Source organism: Anser anser (assembly GCF_964211835.1).
Source record: "Anser anser genome assembly, chromosome: Z".
Classification (NCBI taxonomy): domain Eukaryota; kingdom Metazoa; phylum Chordata; class Aves; order Anseriformes; family Anatidae; genus Anser; species Anser anser.
Genome location: NC_139723.1, coordinates 2,262,728 through 2,282,503, shown reverse-complemented (window position 1 = coordinate 2,282,503; position 19,776 = coordinate 2,262,728). Strand labels below are relative to the sequence as shown.

At 33.4% G+C, this 19,776-nt stretch overlaps 1 protein-coding gene across 16 annotated transcripts in view; it reads right to left on the bottom strand.

The window, feature by feature from the left end:
- KIAA0825 overlaps positions 1-19,776 on the bottom strand; it is a 259,062-nt gene that overhangs the window by 127,398 nt on the left and 111,888 nt on the right. For all 16 annotated transcript variants that reach the window (XM_083817020.1, XM_083817019.1, XM_083817027.1 and 13 more), the window contains 4 exons: positions 15,908-16,047; positions 7,065-7,253; positions 5,332-5,565; positions 3,063-3,471 (listed from right to left, as the gene is read on the bottom strand). In XM_083817020.1, coding sequence (XP_083673146.1) covers positions 3,063-3,471; positions 5,332-5,565; positions 7,065-7,253; positions 15,908-16,047 — 972 coding nt within the window. The remainder of the gene's footprint in view (positions 1-3,062; positions 3,472-5,331; positions 5,566-7,064; positions 7,254-15,907; positions 16,048-19,776) is intronic.

Here is a 19,776-nt window from a genome sequence, read left to right as displayed (position 1 = left end):
ACTAAAACAAACAACACCCTCCCCCCGCCCCCGACATTTTACTTATTAGAAGTGAAAAAATACAAATACTTTGGTATTATCAGCTGTAAGTTGCAGTTTACTGTTGAAAACGTGCCATGATTACCAAGTTAGTTCTGCTGAAAGTTGTTGCTTGACCTGAAGGCTCACTTAAATGCTGCACAGCTGCTGGACATTAAAGCTGATATTGCTTCCACATGCAGCTTCAGAACTTCCTACAGAGCAAATAGTTTCAAAATATAAACTATAATTTTGTTCTTTGCTGAATGGATGTAAGGGATACTCTGTTATTATGGTGTATTTTACACACAAGCTTCAAAGACATTGGTCTTTAAACTTAAAGCACGCATAAGGCTGATGCTTCAATGTCACATATAGATATAACCTGAATTTCTTGTCAAACTTCTCAGCGATTGACATTGAAAAAGTTGAGGACCTCTGACAAAGGAGTGTATCAGTGTCAGCACCCAAATTGTATCCTTTCCTGTCCGTCAGTGTGCAGGTGAAGCAGATGATTGGATTCAGTCAGTGCTATGATTAATGAGTTCCTCCCTGGATTTGGGACTGCCTATCAATCATGTCATTAGGAAGAATGTGCCCTGAAAGAGGCAGACCTCAGCCAAGGAATAACTGCATTCATCTTAATCTGTATATGCACCCAGCCAGCCAAGTCAGGGTCACCATGATGAAAAACAATAATCTTCAACTCGACAAATTACTTTCCAAAGACAGACATTTCTTTTCTTTCTGAGCAGTGTGCTCTTTCAGAACCTAATGTGACTGTTTACAGCTCTGGTGCTACTATAAAGTGAAGGTTATTTTAATGAATAGTAATGTTTTCAGGCAGTACACAAGACAGGCAATGCATACAACAATCTTTCAATGCAATTTTTTTTCCCTAAAAACTAAGTTGAATTTGTATGCCATAATGCAATAACCTATATATGGCTTCACAAAAAGTGTGAATATATTCCTGATAACAATAATGTAACATAAAATCATGCAAGACTTGCTTATAAAATTCTGGTGCACATCAAAGTTGTTTTCCACAACTGGGTCTGTGAATCACACATACGTTTTTGGATTTTATTGTTTTTATTTTTCTTCCACACACTGTATATATTAAAAGTCTATAAACATGTATGAATATACATAAAAATGCATGTGCATAAATTTGCCCACTAAATGATTGAATTATAAAAGGTTATACAGAATGTATTTTTACACCGAATATAACCATTCTGATTTCAAACAAATCACATAAACAACACAGTAGTGTCCTTGAAAAAATCTGCCTTTAGTTTAGTGGTTATGCCACCATTACCTAGTTTAAACATTTCAATTTCAGCTTTAATATATTAGTTTTATAATTCGCATTTATAATGATATTTTATCTCTACACTGCATATCTCAGCTACCTAATAAATACGTTTTTCTCCCAGTAATTGACTGTTGATACGTGTATACAAAATAGAAAAATAACATTTATTCTACACTCCTACTGTAGAAATCCCACTGAAGTTAGGAAACAGTTTCCTAGCTGCATCATATATCTACTCACTCGGAGAGTTAAGTAATGCATTCTTTAGTTTCTTAAGCTTACTGTTAGGAACCCTGATTGCAAACTGGTTCTCAATTTGGAAGACACTATAGACGTACAGAAAACATTTTTCCACAGTCTGATACCCGTTATGGATAATATATTTTGCATTTTTCTGATACGTTAGAAAATTGATAGTACTTTCAAATTCTCACCTTCAGCAGACTTGCAAATACTAAAGCTTTAGCTCTTAGTAGGTATTGCAATATTTGTCTTACACTGCATTTATATTATTCTTAAAAACACCTGTTCTATTGGTAAATTAGAAATTCTATTATGACACTATCCTATTAAGTATCTATACATTTTGTGCATCATAGTTTTTTGGTTCTGTTGTTCCATGATTGTTTCAGTGGCTGGCATCTGGCTTCAAACCTTTAATCACTTGATTAGAGCTTGTAAATTAGTATTAAATGGAAATGTAAAAGATCACAAAGGTCAATGTCAACGAGCATTTGTGTGACACTATTGCCATTTAATACTACTCTTGTTGCTTGACTACTTGTAGGAACAAGATCCTGTGCATTAAAGTGCTACATGAAAGCCTCTTCATTAATAGCAGTGATTCCTATCTACAATCACTACATTGTTTATTTATGCTGATAATTACTGTAAGGATGGTAATGACTAGAACCTCTAAGGATATTCATGGAAATAAAACCACACAAACACATGAAAAAAAATAAAAAAAAACAAACCACCCTTACTTTCAGTGCAGCCAACTGTTTAATTCACTAAGTCCTGTCACTCCAATAAATCCAATATTGGGAAGTTGACAAATAGCATTTTTACAGAGTGGAACACAACTTCAGCATTAAAACAGGACTACAAACGTTGACATGTACAGAACTTCCTGAAATATCATTATAAGGATTTAAAAACTTGCACCTAAATGTCAAATCTGCAGGGAAAGTTGGTATTTCCTCAGAAAGGCACAGCAGGGTACTTTCTCGTCCTGTTTTGATATATCCTACTTGCCCCCAGGGTTAGTTATGTTTTAAAAGTTACTTACTTTTTAATCTCAGATGACCATGGAAAGCCTTTTATAGTCCCTCTTAATTTAATCACTATAGCAAAACTCATTTATAAATGCATTGCGGTGCCCTGTTCATGTACCTGTTCATGTTCTGAAAGACATACTGACTAAGTTATCCACCTTTTTGGATGATCATGATTATAAGCAAAAATATGAAATAAAATATGAAACAAACTATGAAACATTCTAAGCACTATAAAAAGACTTTTGAAACAACTGTTTCAGACATGCAATTCACTTGCAAAAACATACTAGGACGCCATCAATATTAAGAACAAGTCTATTTCATATAACATAATATCATTGATTATCTAAACATTTTTTTAGTTGAACAACAGCCATAGACATATAATTAATTCAGTAAAATAAAGAATAAACAATCACATTTGAAAAGCATTACATTCTTACCAGTCTGTGCTCAATTTTCTTGCCTTCAGCAACTGGCTTTCGATCCAGTTTGGTCTTTGCTGTTCAATGCTCTGTATAACCTTCTGGGTCACTTGTTTAGGACCACTTTTCTGTTTTCCCATAATACTTTCTAAGCACACACGAATTAAACTGAGTTTTTCTTTGCTCCATCTGTCAAGTGTTGCACCTGTTAAAAGTTCTGCAGTATTTCCATCCTCAAATATCCGACATATAATTACAATCAAGTTCCAGACAAGCAGACCAGCTTTCTTCAATTCAGCAAAGTTTCTTGACATTTTTCTCTCAGCCAGAAAAAAGAAGTACTTAATTGGGGGAGGCAAACATGCAATCACTGTAGGTAACTTGCTGATTACAATAGATACTGCCTGAGCTGCAAGCCTTGTGAAGCCTTAAAAAAAAAAAAGAAAGAAAAGAAGATATGATTAACATTAACATTCTAGTTCTATCACAGCAAGCTTCTGAATGTTGTATGATAATTTCTAACTTTCTTTTGTACTTAAAATGGGTAAAGAGCATAAGTACTCAACACTGTAGCTTGACTTGTATTATGCTTCCTCTGTATAAAACCCCCAAAATCTAAACAGTAACACGAATTAGAGAACCTACAAAATATAGCATTTACACTGTGACTCTATTAACAATTAATCTTGCTGTGCACAGTTATTACAGAACAAATTAAGAACGCCCAGGTATTCTGAATGGTAAAAATGTTGCCTTCAAAACTGTAGTGCAATATTTTTTCAAGAGATGAGCATTGTACTGAATGGCTCAGGATATTGCATACATTCATAATCTTGTTTTCTATCGGTCCTTTTTTATATTCAAACCTACAAAATTTCAGTTTATCAGCTTTCATAAAAGAAGCACACACTACATAGCACACCATTTTAAGGACTACAGATATTAACAATAAGGATAAAAGCAAGTACAGAAAATATGTTGTTGAAAAACCAAAGGCATATCTAAAATGAAACCAATGAACCAAAAGGTAAGCTAGAATGCATATTCAAGCATGGATTAAAAACAACAACAACAAACAAAAATGACAAAAAAAAGAAAAGAAAAAGCAAACAAACCAAGAAAACCTTTCATCCCTTCCACTTTTAGTCTCAACCGATTAAAAAAAAAAAAAAAAGAAAAGAAAAGAAAAAAAAAAGGCAGACTTGCTCACAAATCTAAGCCTTACTTCTCATCTAGTCATATCAGACCAGGCTTATCAGACCAGCCTGAAATAGTCATAGAAGTTCTGGAGTAAAGTTCATTTGTTGCAGTTAGAATGCCATGAGACTCAGTGAGAACACTGCTGCAAAAATGTGCATCAAGATGCTGAAGAAAAGATATATGGAAATAATAGACTGATGGCCCAGCACTTGGAAGCAGGCTTTCCCACAATCTACATTTCCAAAACTTTATGGAAAAATATACTACAGTGATTTGTATTGTATTGAAAATAATCAGGTGGCAATAAATTTCTGGTGAAATTCCACAAGTTAGTCTTTTGAAATGATGGAGGGCTTAGGCACTTATGAAAGTATTTTTACATCCTATCACCTTCCAAATATATCCTGTTATATACATTATTTCTCTTTCTTTAGTCAATTTTTCAATAGTCAAGCACCATGGAATTCAACACCAGTTTTAGTGCTATGCAAGAATAAATTGTTGTGCTGTGAAGTTGAGATGAAAACATTGGTATAATTTCAGTCAACACTATATACCTAAATTTAAACTGTCCAGATTGAAAAGTTGATAACTACGAGAAGTTATAGCCATTAAGGCAAGAGCAGAGATATTATGCTTCACACTACCTTGAATCCCTCCTTACAACTGCCAGACGCTAAAATAAATAAATTAATTAATTAATTAATTAATTAAATGGTACTATTATTATGAGTACTACCATACCGATTATTTTAAAAAGTTTCTTGGTGTATGCAAGGGTATAAGCCTTAAGTAAAAATAAACAAACAGCTGAATTTTAGTGCTAAACACTTAAAAAACAAACAAACAATCAAACAACAAAGCAAACAGCCCCCCCCCCAAAACAAAACAAAACAAAACAAAATAAAACAAAATAAAACAACAACAAAACAATCAAACAAAACAATCAACAGGATGTTTGGAATCTGTTTTCCTTAAGGTTAGATGGCAACACTCATGAAGTCTAACTATTTAATTTTAATATGTATACATTAAAGGGTTAACAAGCCCATAGACAAATTTATGTGAGAGTATAAATGGCACCCACATTTCCCAGACTCCTTTCTCTTCATTTCCCGAGGTGTATAATTCCATTCCTTTGGAACTGTTTTCAGTAAACTTTCAGGAACTATTTGCTTGTGCTGATATGTTCCATAGTTTTCTGTTGCCTCCCATGAATGCATCAAAGAAATTATCTGCTTCACTATACCCTTGACTGAATTAATCAAAGTCAGCTTCAAGCATCTGATAACCTCTGGCTCCAACTCGCCACAACTGGAAACTTCAGAAGAAAGAATTATTAAATATTCAGTGAGTGTACAGTCATTTGTTCAAATCTGTTTCAGAAAGAAGTGTTTCAGAATTCTTATGGAAAGAAAAGTAACAACATTATGATTCAAAATACCTTATATCTATCAGCCTGTTACAAATTAAAGAAATAGTATAGAGCAAAACAATATAGCATCTTGTACCATCTTAATACAGTACTGACAGAAAATATAATTTCATTTTTCTCCTCTTCTTCATGGCTTCTCCATCAGGATTTTTTTTCAGAATTTAATCTAATTAATATTTTCCTTTTTATTTGGAGTACACTTAATTACTTGCTAGACATTAATGAGTCAAGCAGATATACCTATTTTTTATTACTTCCTTGTCTTGCAAGTATTAATACAATGGCATTTCTTAGCTAACCAAACTGTTTCATTAGAGAACAGCAAAGGAGAAAGGATACTTTGGCAACAAAAATGCATAAAAATAATAGTCATCAACAGAGACATAGCATGTTATCAGAGATTGCGTGTTGAAAATGGAACATCTTATATACAGTTATTGACATTACAACAAGTATCAATCTTCTCCACATTCTTAACACCACAGAGAACTGCAGTTTCTCCATTGCAATAGAGCAGCAGTTGTCAGGCAGAGTGCTGCAGGACATATCAGAGATATTTTTTGACATGCTTCCCACTAAGGTCCTTTGCCCTAACTTTTGCTTGTCTATGCTTTTTCTGGTCTAAGTTTTTTTCTTCTCTGCAGGGTCTTTCTCAAAGCTTCCTCACAATATTTCTATCTTTTTCTTCCTCTTAAGGCTCACATTTCCACTTTTTGTAATCCCATTTTTCTCAGAGGAATACCTGAGCTCTTTCACCACCATTATTTTCTGTTTTGTGATATTCTTATTTCTGTTACCTTCCTTCTCCTGTTTTCTTTCTTCATTTTCTTTTTAGCCATCATTTGCAATATCATCCTTCTAAACCTCATCTCTCTTTTCTAGTTGAATACAGCTTTTCCTTGGGGGCACCATGAGTTGCTACAATCATGAGGGCAAATCTCCCTCTTCATGGAAAATTAGGAGTCTGCCTTTTGGCAGCAGAGTCTATATGCCCATCACACTAGGCCTGCCTCAACAGTAGTCCTTCCTTTTCTTCTTCCACTCCCCTTCAGTTGATTCTCACTTTTAAATGGAGTTATTAAATGCACAGGGACAAAGATCGTGTGTTGGTAAGGACCTACAGACAATATCTGCTGCCAACCTGCTGGTAAGACAGACACTTAATGAGATCCTGCTCCACCATACTGTTCTGTAACCTCTCTTTTCTCCAAAATTTCCACCATTCCTACAGTGACCTGATCGCTGAGAACAATTTATAGTATAATTTTGAAGAAACATACAATCATTCAATCAGATTTATTAGAGCAAAAATAATATGCACTACATGTCTGAAAACTGACAAGGTTTAACATCTGATTTAAAACACTTTCTAATAAACTAAATACCTGTCATGCTGTATAAGTAATCCCACAAGTGCTCTTTTTCCATGTAGGTCTCAAAAGCAATTCCTAGTGATTTAGGTGACAAAATGCAGTGAGATAATACTGTGAAGATTGTTTCGATCATAGTAGGCTCTTTTTTATTTATCTGTTCTGAGAGGGAACTTCGTTCATCGCAATTCAATACTTCACTTCCTTCAAAATAAATAAAACCATTGTTAACAATTTCCAAGTAATTCAAGTCATAGAAACAGATAGTATAAACAAAGAAACAACAACAACAACAAAACAAAAGCAAGAAAACTTTATCTGAAAAATATTTTAAACAATATTAATACTTATAGATACTGAAATCTTATCTCCCCTGCATAATGTCATTTGACTGTCCTTCTGAATTACATGTAGCCATTAAGAAAAAAAAAAAAACTATGGAATATGCTTATTTAATTAAAAAACAAACAAACAAAACAACAACAACAAAAAACACAACACTTTAGTATATAACTGGAATTCAATTATTCACTAAATATTAATCAGAATTAGGTTGGACTATTTCCATAGAGTCACAGTCAAAAATTATTACTGCTTAGCTTGTCTCAACAATATATTAGCCTTGAAATTATAGAAATTGATTTGGTTATATAAAATAAAATGAAGTAACTGCTGCATACTCCCCAAACTGACTTAGATTTTTTTTTCAGCATAAGACGAAACTGAGAAGAAATCAGTTCTCTGAAACAAAATCTGAGCCGTTCTAAGATACAAACTCATATGTTTTTAAAGTTAACTAGTGATTTTCATAGATTGGAGTGGTAACAGGTTATATGACATATATTTCTAAATGCTTTTCATAATTTAAAAACATTCTTCCAGCTGAAGGATAAAGATGTGTTTAAACATTTCTACGGCTTTGACTTGTGCTGATGTTAGAGATGATTCTTAACATATGTCTGGGATATCCAGATGTTAATGATCCTAATAAATGACCATAACGAGAACCAATTAAACACTTTTCATTCAAATGTATAGTTTGCAAAACTGAAAGTTTCTATAAGACTGATTTAGATAGATTTATGTTTGAAAACGTCATTGTTTTATGCCAGTTTGGCTGGCCCTATCTTTTGCAACCTGTGCAGGAGAAAGATAAAAGAAACACGGTTTCTAGGCTTATTCTTCACAGTTGTTCAACCAGCCTTCAAAATCTACCACAGAGGATAACTACAGTTTTCCAACTAGCTCTGTGAATGAGTTGAGAACTTTGTAAACTTCAAGAATCTCATTTTAATCTCCTCTGAATTCCTGCAATCTAATTCACATATTATTGTAAACCATACAGATTTTGTAGTGAAACCTAATAGAAACAGCCCATAGGATGAAGAAATCTGAAGAATAAGACCAATCATTTCATAACCAACAAGCTCTCTTTCTCCCCTCTAGCCTACAAGGCCAAAGACAGATTGTCCATTAGATTTTTTGTTTAGTCAGATTTTTTACCTATGAGTTGAGTGAGCTGGCATACTGTGCTAAGACATCTTTCAATGCCAGATGCTCCTAAGTCAAATGGATTCCTCTAATTCGCACAAACCAGTGATATGTTGTCTAATATAGATATGACAAGGAAAGAACTGAGAAAACAGAAAAAGCAGTTCAGAAAGAAAAATCCAGAAGTACTCAAAACATAGGACAAAAATTTGAATTGAACTTTCATTATATTTACTTGAAGTAGTTTTTTAATTAATTTAATCAAATTCTAAGGTTTGCTGAGAAAAATCTAGATTTTTCTAAATCTAATTTCTAATTAAATTTCTAATTAATTCTAAAATTAATTCTGATTAATTCTAAAATTAAATTTCTAATTAATTCTAAATCTAATTACTAAGTTTTCTAAGTTTAAAAAAAATAGATACTACCTGAACTGTCTTTGCAGAACATGATGAGAAATTGCTTTGTTTAAAGGGGCTTGTGACTTGAAATTAAAGCTATATTTGCTCTATGGTAGTGCCACATGGAAAGTTCAAGATACAGCTTCTTAACTTTTCTAATTAATTTGGTGATATCAATAAATTCAGGTAAATGGAAAGAAGTATAAAAGAATTTGGTGGGAGGGGGAAGTTGTAGATGTATCCTCTTACAACTGGTTAATAATATCATGTTATTAAGTAAAAATCTGGGAATCCACTGGGAAACCATTCCAAGGCTAAGCATTAAAAGATATGCATGCTTTCATCTGTTTTTTCTTGTTTTACCCTGAAGTAAATGTTGCCCTTATTGTAAGAAAATCTGACCCTTCAAAGCTCAAGATGAAATGTGGCATCCTTGAGTTTTCTGACTTAGAAATTGGCAGAATAATGTCAGCTGGTTTAAAGGTTTATTTAATTGATCAGTACAGCTGGTTAAATATTATGAAGTAGAGTCTACAGAAAGATATGTAGATTTCTCTTACCTTAGAATTTTTTTTTTAGCGTTTATTAGCTCACCTGTCATAACATTAAATATTCATCTTACTGTGAACTCCAATGCAGTCTTCTTGTTAATCATCACATAAGAACAGTATTTATATGATAGGCATAATATTTACTGCCCACTGATGCTTCCCTCTCTCTCTCTCTAATTTTTTTTTTTTTCCACTCACCACGTTTGTATATCAAAAGCTAATCTGTGAAGGCAATCTAAAGCTCCTATTGGTAGCTCAGAGGAGATGCTTCTTTTTCCTTTTAGAGGTACTTATATCCATACATAAATATGGTTATATACTTATGTACCTGTTAAATACAATCTTCTATTGGTTACTCCCATATAGTAAAATATTCCAAATGCACAGAGGATGCCAAAATAAATAAAATTTAATACAGTATCATTAATAAATACCTTCACAAGAATGTCATGTATTTAGTGAATAACACCTATGCTTTAACCAGTCACAAGGAGTCATTCTTCTTATGACAAAATAATGCACTTAACCTCCAAGGATAGTACAATGTATTTTAAGGACATATCTTCCAAGAGGCAGACTTACAAGTATAATTTATCCATATATCTTTCTTACTGATAGAAATACCTCCCAGTAACTTGCTGACATTATCACACTTATCAAGATCTTTTCTGCTACTGGTTTAGCTATGAAATGAATCTTACTGAATTTAGAAAATCTGCAGTTTTTGACTGTAGACTTCTCTTTCCGTGTTGAATCCTTAGCAAATAGACAAGCTAGGAACAGTTACGCTGTATTTTTTGATGAAAAGAGGTAGTCAAAATTCAAATTTCTTCATGCTCTTTCAGTCAAGAAGAGAAACTGATGATAGAATAAGTTATTTCTGATACGGCTCTTTTATTTGCCAAGATAATACTTCTCTTTTCTTTATAGTTTAAATAACAGCAGCTGAAGAAAATACAAAGAATGCAAAAATTTTATTTGTTTATAGAACAAATACAGAAATATCGTTCAGCAAGCATTCTGTACTGCTTGTTTCTTTGCACTATACTCTCAGTGCCTCCTCTGTGAATGACTTTTTTTTTCTGCTCTGGCAGATGACTTTACTTGTCTCTCATAGACTTGCACTCTTCCAATGCAGTCATTCTCCAGTCAGCCTTGACTGTTAGAATCTCTTGTACATTTATACATAACTTCATTTCAGCAGAAAGTCTATTATTTTAGGTTTTTATTCCAAAAATAAATTTTAGATCACATTACTTCTATTCTGAATGAAATGCAGATATTAATCCTACCCGTTTGAGTTCGGTAAAATAAAAATCATAACATCCTGCATACTAGCTGCTACCTAAGAATCCAATGAATCCTAAGCTTGTGACAAGTAAAAAGCACAACACAATACCAAAAAAGACTGCAACAAACTTTTTATCATTTGTTTGTAAATTATTATCACAGTAGCAAACTACTTCTGTGGCTGCATATTCATACCTCACCAATCTCATACTATTTTACACTTGTTCAGCTTCTTATAGTACTTTCTCCCTGAACATAGCTTTACTGAAAGAAACAATAGTTTCTTTCCAACTATCTGGGAAGAAGCTTCCACTTAGGATTGTCCGAATTAATAGCTTGTGTGAAATCTTGTGTGTGTCAAATGGAAAAATCATCACTATCATAACATCTCAAACCTTGATTGTGGAGAGGACAGAATGCTGAAATTGTTGCTAAAGTATGATGAGGTATTATTGAATTTAGTCCTATGGCCACGTTACATTCTTTGTATTATTGTTTTGGGGATTGACACTGTACAGGTCACCCTCTTAAGTATTTTGCCTGGAGCTCTAATGTACCCAGAGATTCTTACAGGAACTGATCAGGTCTCTACTTTGAAAAATTAACCATATGATCATATCTCAAAGGCACAGAGGCATGCATAGACATATCACAGAGAGTATCTTCACATTTTATCAAGAGAAGGTGTGTGACTTTTGACAGGGCTTTATTACAGTCCAAATGGAAACTCTTATTTAATACTTTCAGAAACTCCCATAAAATCTCTTTGCCATTTTCTTTAGCTTATCACTGGAAAGTCAACAAAAGAAAAAGGATATCTGATTAAGATCCCTTTTCCATTGATATTCCATCTAGGAATACTTCATCCCAGTATACTCTGCTACTGTTTAGCCTCATTGTTTTTTCAAGTACAGTATCCACAAAAAATTACTGGTCAGACAGGTATTTGTAGCAGACACACCTTTAAAATAATTTTCTAATCTTCTGATGTTAGGCTGCCATGATACAGTTTGCAATTATGAAGAAGCTAAGAAAACTTTTAGGAGTTCTGGACTCTATTCTCGCAAGCCTCTATTTATCCTCATACTGGATAGTCCAAAACTATTTGGAGGAGAGAGATATCTCTGCACTAGCATATCAGCTCCTCTAAAAGACATTCTGGTGCTCTCCTACCGAGGACAGTGTAATGCAGACTAATCCACGAGTTTTGTCAAAAAATTAGTGTGATTACATTTCGCCAGATCTATTTGTGGTGGAACCATGGGACTAGTATTTTTTCCAGTTGCTCATTAGGTTTTGTCTGAGGACTATTAAATCCAAGCAGTTATTGCAAGGATGTACAATTACATTCAAGTACTGAAACAGAAGTTTTTGGTTGTTATACAGATTAAGCCAATGGAAGAAGTTCCTTTAGGGAACATACATTTTCTTTTGTAACAGCTCGCTGCTCTTACTAAAAGTTGCCTGATTCCTAAGTGAGGTCAGCTGGTAAAATTACTACCTTTTACTCTTCACCTAGAACAACTTACAATAAATCAGTGTCATTTACATGAAAATGCTGCAAAATGCATTGTAGCAGTTAAAGAGCTGCTTCACAAAGGGCAATGAATTGGAGTGGGCAAAAAAAAAAATATCTTTCCATTCCACATATATATTATCAAGTCATTTCTCTTCAAAGAAATTGGTTTATAAAAGCATAGTCTGAGAAAAATCTTCATATCTATTAGTGTCTAGGGAGTTGGCTGCACCACGTAATTTTACTTTCTCAGTGGAAATCCTCCCGTCCCTGCCCCACTTGTGTGTGCAAAGTAAATTATCTCATTTTGAAGCAGTTCACATTTCTTTGGGTCCATTTTCAGATTTGTAGCCTTAACTTACCACAGAGTATTAGCAAATGTCACTATCAGTTAATACTTCAGTTTTGGTGAAGACCAGGATATCATTTAGGTTTTTAACTGTACAGGTTATACAGTACCCATTTCCATTAGTCTCTCAAACAACATATTGTGCAAACCAAAAGCATTAGGTTAAACTGCCAATGGCCCTGTCCTGCCGTGAAAGCAGTTTTCTTCCAGTTTATCCCCACGTGCCAGTATTCACTTTTAGAGTTGTATGTATAAAATGAAATTAAATCTGTGTATCAACTGGAGTCTCACATATTCATTATAAGAAATAAGAATTTTTAACAGGATTTCATTTCATTTTCATGAATTTGCTGGTACTATCTCCTCTTAAACAAAAGTATGTGTGAGACCTGAGGACTGATTGAAGCCCTTGGATGTACCATGTTGATGATTTCTCAGTGACTTTCTTATCTGCTATTGGTAAATGGTAAGGTTGACTGAGTGGTTGCCTGTCGGTATTAATCCTGTGCTGGGAAGGTGTAGTTCAATACAGCTACTGCATTTTGCTTTACTATGTGAAGAATAACTCATGGTTCCTGGAAATAAAGGCTCTCAAACAAGAACTCACAGACTGTTCTGCTGGCATGCTATGCATTTAGAGAAAGTGTAGCAGAATTCTCAGAGTTCTCTTTCACCTTTCCCTTTTTTATATCAGCATCTGCTAGATTCAATAACTCATATCACACAAGCACCATTTTCTTTATTCCTCTATTATTTGTTACTTGTCAAAATAATCCATTTCTGTTTCATATCCATGGGTGATAAAGCAATTCTCGTTAAAAAAAAAAATCCCCCAAGAAAATTGCAAAACCAAATGTTTTGTCAGAAAATTAAAACAGTATCAGATATTCATTATTTCTCCCTGGAAAGGCACAGCAAAGGCACATAGACCCTTAACTGACTCTAAAATATGTCTTAAAAAATTCAGAATGCTGTACATTGAAAACCAGTTCTGGGCATACATTACACTGTAATTAACAGTATTTCAGCATAACCAGGTTATTTAAACTTGTAGTTAAACTTGTAGTTTTAACTTTAAGTAAACTTTAAGTTTAACTTATAGAGGTCCAATATCCAAATCCAATTTTCCAGTTATTTTTGTAAAAAAAAATAGTTGGAAAAATAGGTCCATTTTCTCCAATGGCAATATTCACTGGAGACACATAAGTGGTTCAGTTTTGAGTATCCTGATTTATTGCTTTCCATATGTTTGGTGTGTCAATTTTAGAGTTGAGGAGCTTTCTACTTCTACGTACATTTCATATATCATGTTACACATAAAGTATTAAAAGTACAAAAATTTTCACCTGTTCATAGAGCTTATATGCGCATAACATGGGGTTTCAGTAGCTTCATCAAATATGATAATCTTCTTACAATATTTAGCAACACTAAATCACGCATACACACATCCTCTAAAATACTGAGACAACTCTGTAAATCCCAACAGTACTACCTATTATAATGAGGAAAATGTGTTCATTCTGACCCTTACCATGGTACAACTGTATGAGAACAATAGGAATAAAATTAAATGTGTTTGTATGATGCCTGCTAAGAATATCTTGAAGTATACCTATAGTACAAAAAAAAAAAAAAAAAAAAAAGTAATCATATTGGTACAGTTTATAGAAGGAGAAAGAAACCCTGTGTGTAAAATCAAGAAAAATGTGAAAAGGCCCTTCCTATTCAAAGAATTCTTATAATCTAGTTAAAGGTTACTGATATATATATATACATGTGTATATATATATATTTTTTGGCAGGGCAAATCCCTCAAAAACTACTGTTTTTATCTCTTTTTATGCATAAAATTGCACATTGCTAAAGTTTACTCTTGATGAGTACATAATTCTGGAAGTTTTTTACCATACTAAACAAAAGAAACCTAAACTGTCATTACTAAGATATAACTTATTAGTCCATCCTTTCTTGTACTATCTTGTACTATATAACAGCTCACACTATCAAAAATTTTAGCTTATCTAACACCAGTAAAGTGGATGTATAGGAGAAGGAATAAAGATCACAATAACTTTACCATTATATAATTAAACCTCACTGAAATTTAGAAGATATGCATCATTGTGGGCTTCAACTTTATCTAAACTGAAAGTTTATTCATAGCAATACTGTAATTACATTAATAAATTCTGTGTAAATAGCACATTTTCTAACTCATAGTAGCATATATTTCCCTTAAGCTCAAGAGGTTGGTCAGTCAATAGATGAAAACACATTCTGTCAGTTCATCCTTGTGATAATTTAAACACCTACTAAAATTCAGTACTGGATAGTGCTAGAGTAAGAATATGATCCTGATCAAGCATTTGTCAATCTTTGTAAATGATGACACATATTTGAGTAGGTAAGTGAATGCAGTGCAGTTCTCAATAAGATGCATGACAGAAGTGGAAACAATGTTGTATCCCCAACTAATGTTAGACCACTTTAAAATGAAAAATTAAATTAACTGAATTAACTAAATAATTAATTACATTATATTTAATACTATGTGATCTAATAGCATATTTAATAAGTAGAGGGAATGTTTTTGCCAAACAAAGGTAAAAACTGATAGACGCTCATTCAATATTGCTGCAAAATTATGGCAAATGCATGATTATTCCACCAACTTTTCAACAATCTGATCATTCGATGCAAAAGGTGTTAAAAGGAAAGATGTGAGAGAATCTGTTGCTTCAAATACAATGTTAGCAGGATTAAAAGAAAATCTCATAAAACCATTCTTTTATTTGCCCCACTTTCATAATGACATTAATGACAGTATTAAGAAGAGGGAGAACATAAATGTACTACTAGAATACCTACAGTGATAAACATGTAATAACATAAACAAAATCTCTAAGAAGCTTTTCAGTGAAGAAACATAATTTTGAAAGTAATCTTTCAGATCCACACCTTTAAAAATCTATGTAAAGCAGTTGTGATATCAATGCACTGTTAAGTTCAGAGTCATTTAGACTCCTTTGCATTTAAGATATCAGCCTACTTTATCAAATTGTAGCCTGCTTTGAAGCTATGAACACTCAGACTGACTGAAAAAAAAAATCATTAAAAAAACAATGAACCTTTCTTCTTCTTTACTCACTCAAGAACTGTCCTACTGATAACTGATAACCCAAAGTATTTAAGTAGTTAAAAATGAATTTGTGTTTCTCGCTGATATACTTACAAGGATCAACAGCGTAAGCACTTACTTGAACTTCTCAGTAAAATTCTCACTAAGAGACAATCATGATGTAGCAAGGTTTCCAAAAGCAAGTGCAAATTACAGTGTGGCTGGGATAAGAGCAGTTTCAGTTGACCCTGGGCTGCCATTTCTCCGGCTGATGGACTCCTTTCAAAATGCAAGATAAAGACAGAATAATGCAGTTAATTTATCTATGAAATTAATATCCTTAAAGTGTGGATGTAATGCTAACTCCCTTAAATGTCAATTCCTCCAAGATTACTCTGAAAATTCTTTCATGCTTGCTTACTTTAAGGCAGCTCAGGGAAGGAATTACATTTAATCTCAACTAGCTAAAAGCAAATTAACATTTGGTAGTCTTCCAAAGTTATAACTGATACAAAGCAACTTCACTTATCTTTTTCACGGAACCATGTATAGCCTTGTTCTACCAGGCAAAAAGGAGTATTCTTGTGCTTGAATAAATTTCAGGCTATTATTCTTTAATTTACTGTCATGTTAATTGTTTAGTAAGAGCTCAGAACTGTCCTAAATGAAGGATATGAAACTGTTACTTTAAATAATTAAATAAATAAATAAATAAATAAAAGGAGGGAATACTCAAAGGGTCTGCAGGATTCTGCATTAGGCTGAACAATTCTTACACATAATGAAAAATTCACCTGAAGTATTAGACTGGTTGGACTATATTGACAGCACAGAGATGTGAGAAAGCTTTCAAGGAGATTGTAGTTTTCTGTTTGCTGTTCCACGTTCTCCAGAAGTTTAGGTTTCCGAACAGAAATATTCTAGGGCTCCCTCTGAGCTCAGCCAATGTCCTAACACCAACCATTAGACTCATACTGGAGCGATTAAAATGATCGTGGATTTTTATTCCACCTTCACCAAATATTTTCTGAGTTCAGCAAGCAGCCTCCTTGGGACTGAAGTTCTTATCCCTTCCCTTCCTGGCTGGTCTGCTGCCTCTGAGAGAGCAGCGCATCTGGAATGCTTCACAGCCACCCTCGTAACATCTTTTTCTTTTCAAACACCCTTTTGATGTTTCCTGGACAAATCCTGGGACCAGAAAGCATGCACAGTTCTGCAAGTTCTGCAGGAACTACAGGGTAACTACACAGGTTAAGTCTGTTGCTGGTGGCAAAGTGGGGAATCACTTCCTGTGCTCCTCAGATTTTTTTTTAATCTATTATTTTCTTCTTTCAGACATTTTAAAAATGAAGTTTTCAAAATTGGTTTGTCAGTAAAATTTTCCTTGAAAGCCTAATTTTCCCTTATTAAATGGCATATACATTAATTTTACATTTAGACAAGATTTTGAGGGTTTTTAAAATTAAATTCTGACGTGTTTAGCTATTCTATTTATTCATTTTGGTTGCAAGTTTATACAACAATAGTTGCTAACTTTGAAAGTTTATGCACTGCATATGCAAAGTCTTATGCACATAAATTTTACACCTACCAGTTATAAAAACTACATATGTCTGGATGCATAAACTATGCAAGCACAAACATTTTCTGCTAGTACACAAACACTGTCAGCATCAGTTAAAGCCTTCTTCATCAGGATCTATGTTCTCCTGCCATACTAGAAAAGAATTAATAGGCACCTGCACATTTACTTTATGTGCCATTTATGTGCAGCTATTGGGACAAAACTGAAATGTTTTCATTCTACGTTGCACATTTCTGTGACCATCTGAGCAGTCCAAGTGTGCCACCACTCAACTCAGCTTGTATGTATGCATGAAAAGAGATGACTGCACAAAATCTTCACTGTTCATTCAAGGTTACTATATAGATAGTGTATAAAACTAAAACCTGGAAATGAAAATGCCTGTTGACATGCTTCTCTGGTTTAGTCTCTCATCTGTACGCTTCCATTACCAGAAATTATCAGGATGCCACAGACCTTGCAGGACAACCTTGAGGCAACCTAAGCAAACCAAACTTCCACAACACCACTTTCCTGCAGGACCTTTCTAGCACACTATTATGCCAAAACTTTGCGGTTAATACTGCAATAGCCAAGGGGGCTATTTAATAGCCAACAGTATAGGGGGATTTTACACACTTTGGCCTTTGGGATTTTAACAGTAAAGCCAATACCTCTGAGTAGCTAAGCAACATACTTGCCATGAAAACTCATGTACATCTTTTTTGATTTTTATCTCGTACATCATTTATAATCCTTGACAATGTAGCGCTGTCTCGACAATGGTGTTTTTGCACATAAGTACATATTGGATTCTAATAATATTTGTCAGAAATATATACACATATGCATTTAAATCTTGATAGAACTTGCAGCCAAAATAATTTTTCTATATTTAAACACACATTACAAGCATACTTTAGGGTTTGCATTCTTAGCAGTATTACTGTCTACACTTTCAAGATTCATACGTACATGAACTCCAATGCGTTTTAAGCACTAATTAGTTGTTTGTAATACATGTTTAAATTCAAACAATTACTATATTCACACCAGACTTGGTACTCTGGATGTGACTAAACTCAATATTTCACAAATTTAGTTAAATTATACGGGCCAGTTTCACTTTATTTAGCTTCTTCCTTGAATGCCACATGTTATGAAGTCTAATAAGGTCAGTCACTGCCTTCAAAATACAAGGAAATGGACAAGTTTGGTCAATTAGATTAATGAAGGATAATATTTTAAATGGATTCAGAAATAAATGCCATTTTTAGAATATTTCAGTTGAAATAAAACTTGTCTGTCATTGACCAGATGGGAAGTTATCATGTTGTAATATACACCCGTTCTTGGCTCCTCGAGCCTCTTGCAAATTGAAATGTACAATGGTGTGACTCACTTAGAGGAAAAATAAAATATAGCAGACATTCCCTACAGCCATGAAACTAGCACCAATAAATGCACTGAGAAGTTTTGTAATGTGCATATGGAGAGGCATATGTTCTCCCATCCTCGTAGCTCAGTACTAGTGAAAATAAGACTAGCCTCATAAAAAGTGACAAAAGGTGAAGTACATATAAATATCACACATATAAATGTTCAGTTTTGTACAGTAGAAGAAAAAAAAAAAGAACTCATTTGCAAAGGGTATGATTACGAACCCCAAATGAAGCAAAGAATGAATCACAATTACCACTAAAAGAGCTGTAATATAAATTATAATCAGTAATTATTTGTTTTGATAACCAACTATACAAAATGGGGGAAAAAAGAGAAAACCTCAAATGATAAATTCAACGTTTTATAAGGAAAGTTGAAGTCAGATAGATAAAACACACTGTAACCATATAAATATATGAGAACTAATGTAGAAAACCTGGTTAAGTAGTGAATCTGTAAAAAAAATTAACAATTGTAAACAAATTTATTTCTAGGAGAACTTTCTCCTGAAATATCAAGGTTAGAAAGAGCAAATACTTAATATTTATATTTATGACAGACTAGAGTCTTCAAAATCCACTTAAAAACTAGGTGCCCACAGCTGGGAGCTGTACAATGGCCTCTGCTTTCAATTTTGGTACAGACAATTAATATAAATATTTATTAGCTATGGAAAGAAAAAGCATAAAACAATCAAGGAAAAAGTAGGATCCTCTAATTAATAGTTTTCTGCAATATGCAAACATAATGTGTCTTGTTATTATTCTAAATGCAGTATTTCAAGAAAGAAAAACTTCCATATCAAAAATATACAGTGTAAAACCAATAACAAATTTATAACACGTCAGGACATGTTCCTCAAAATTACTTAACATAATTTTTTTTCTTTTTTTTTTTTCCTTTTTTATCTGAGCACCTGAAACGTGTGCTGTTAAAAGAAGACATTAAGTATTTTACCAACATAGTTCACTCATTATCACAAAGACAGTACATATACATAG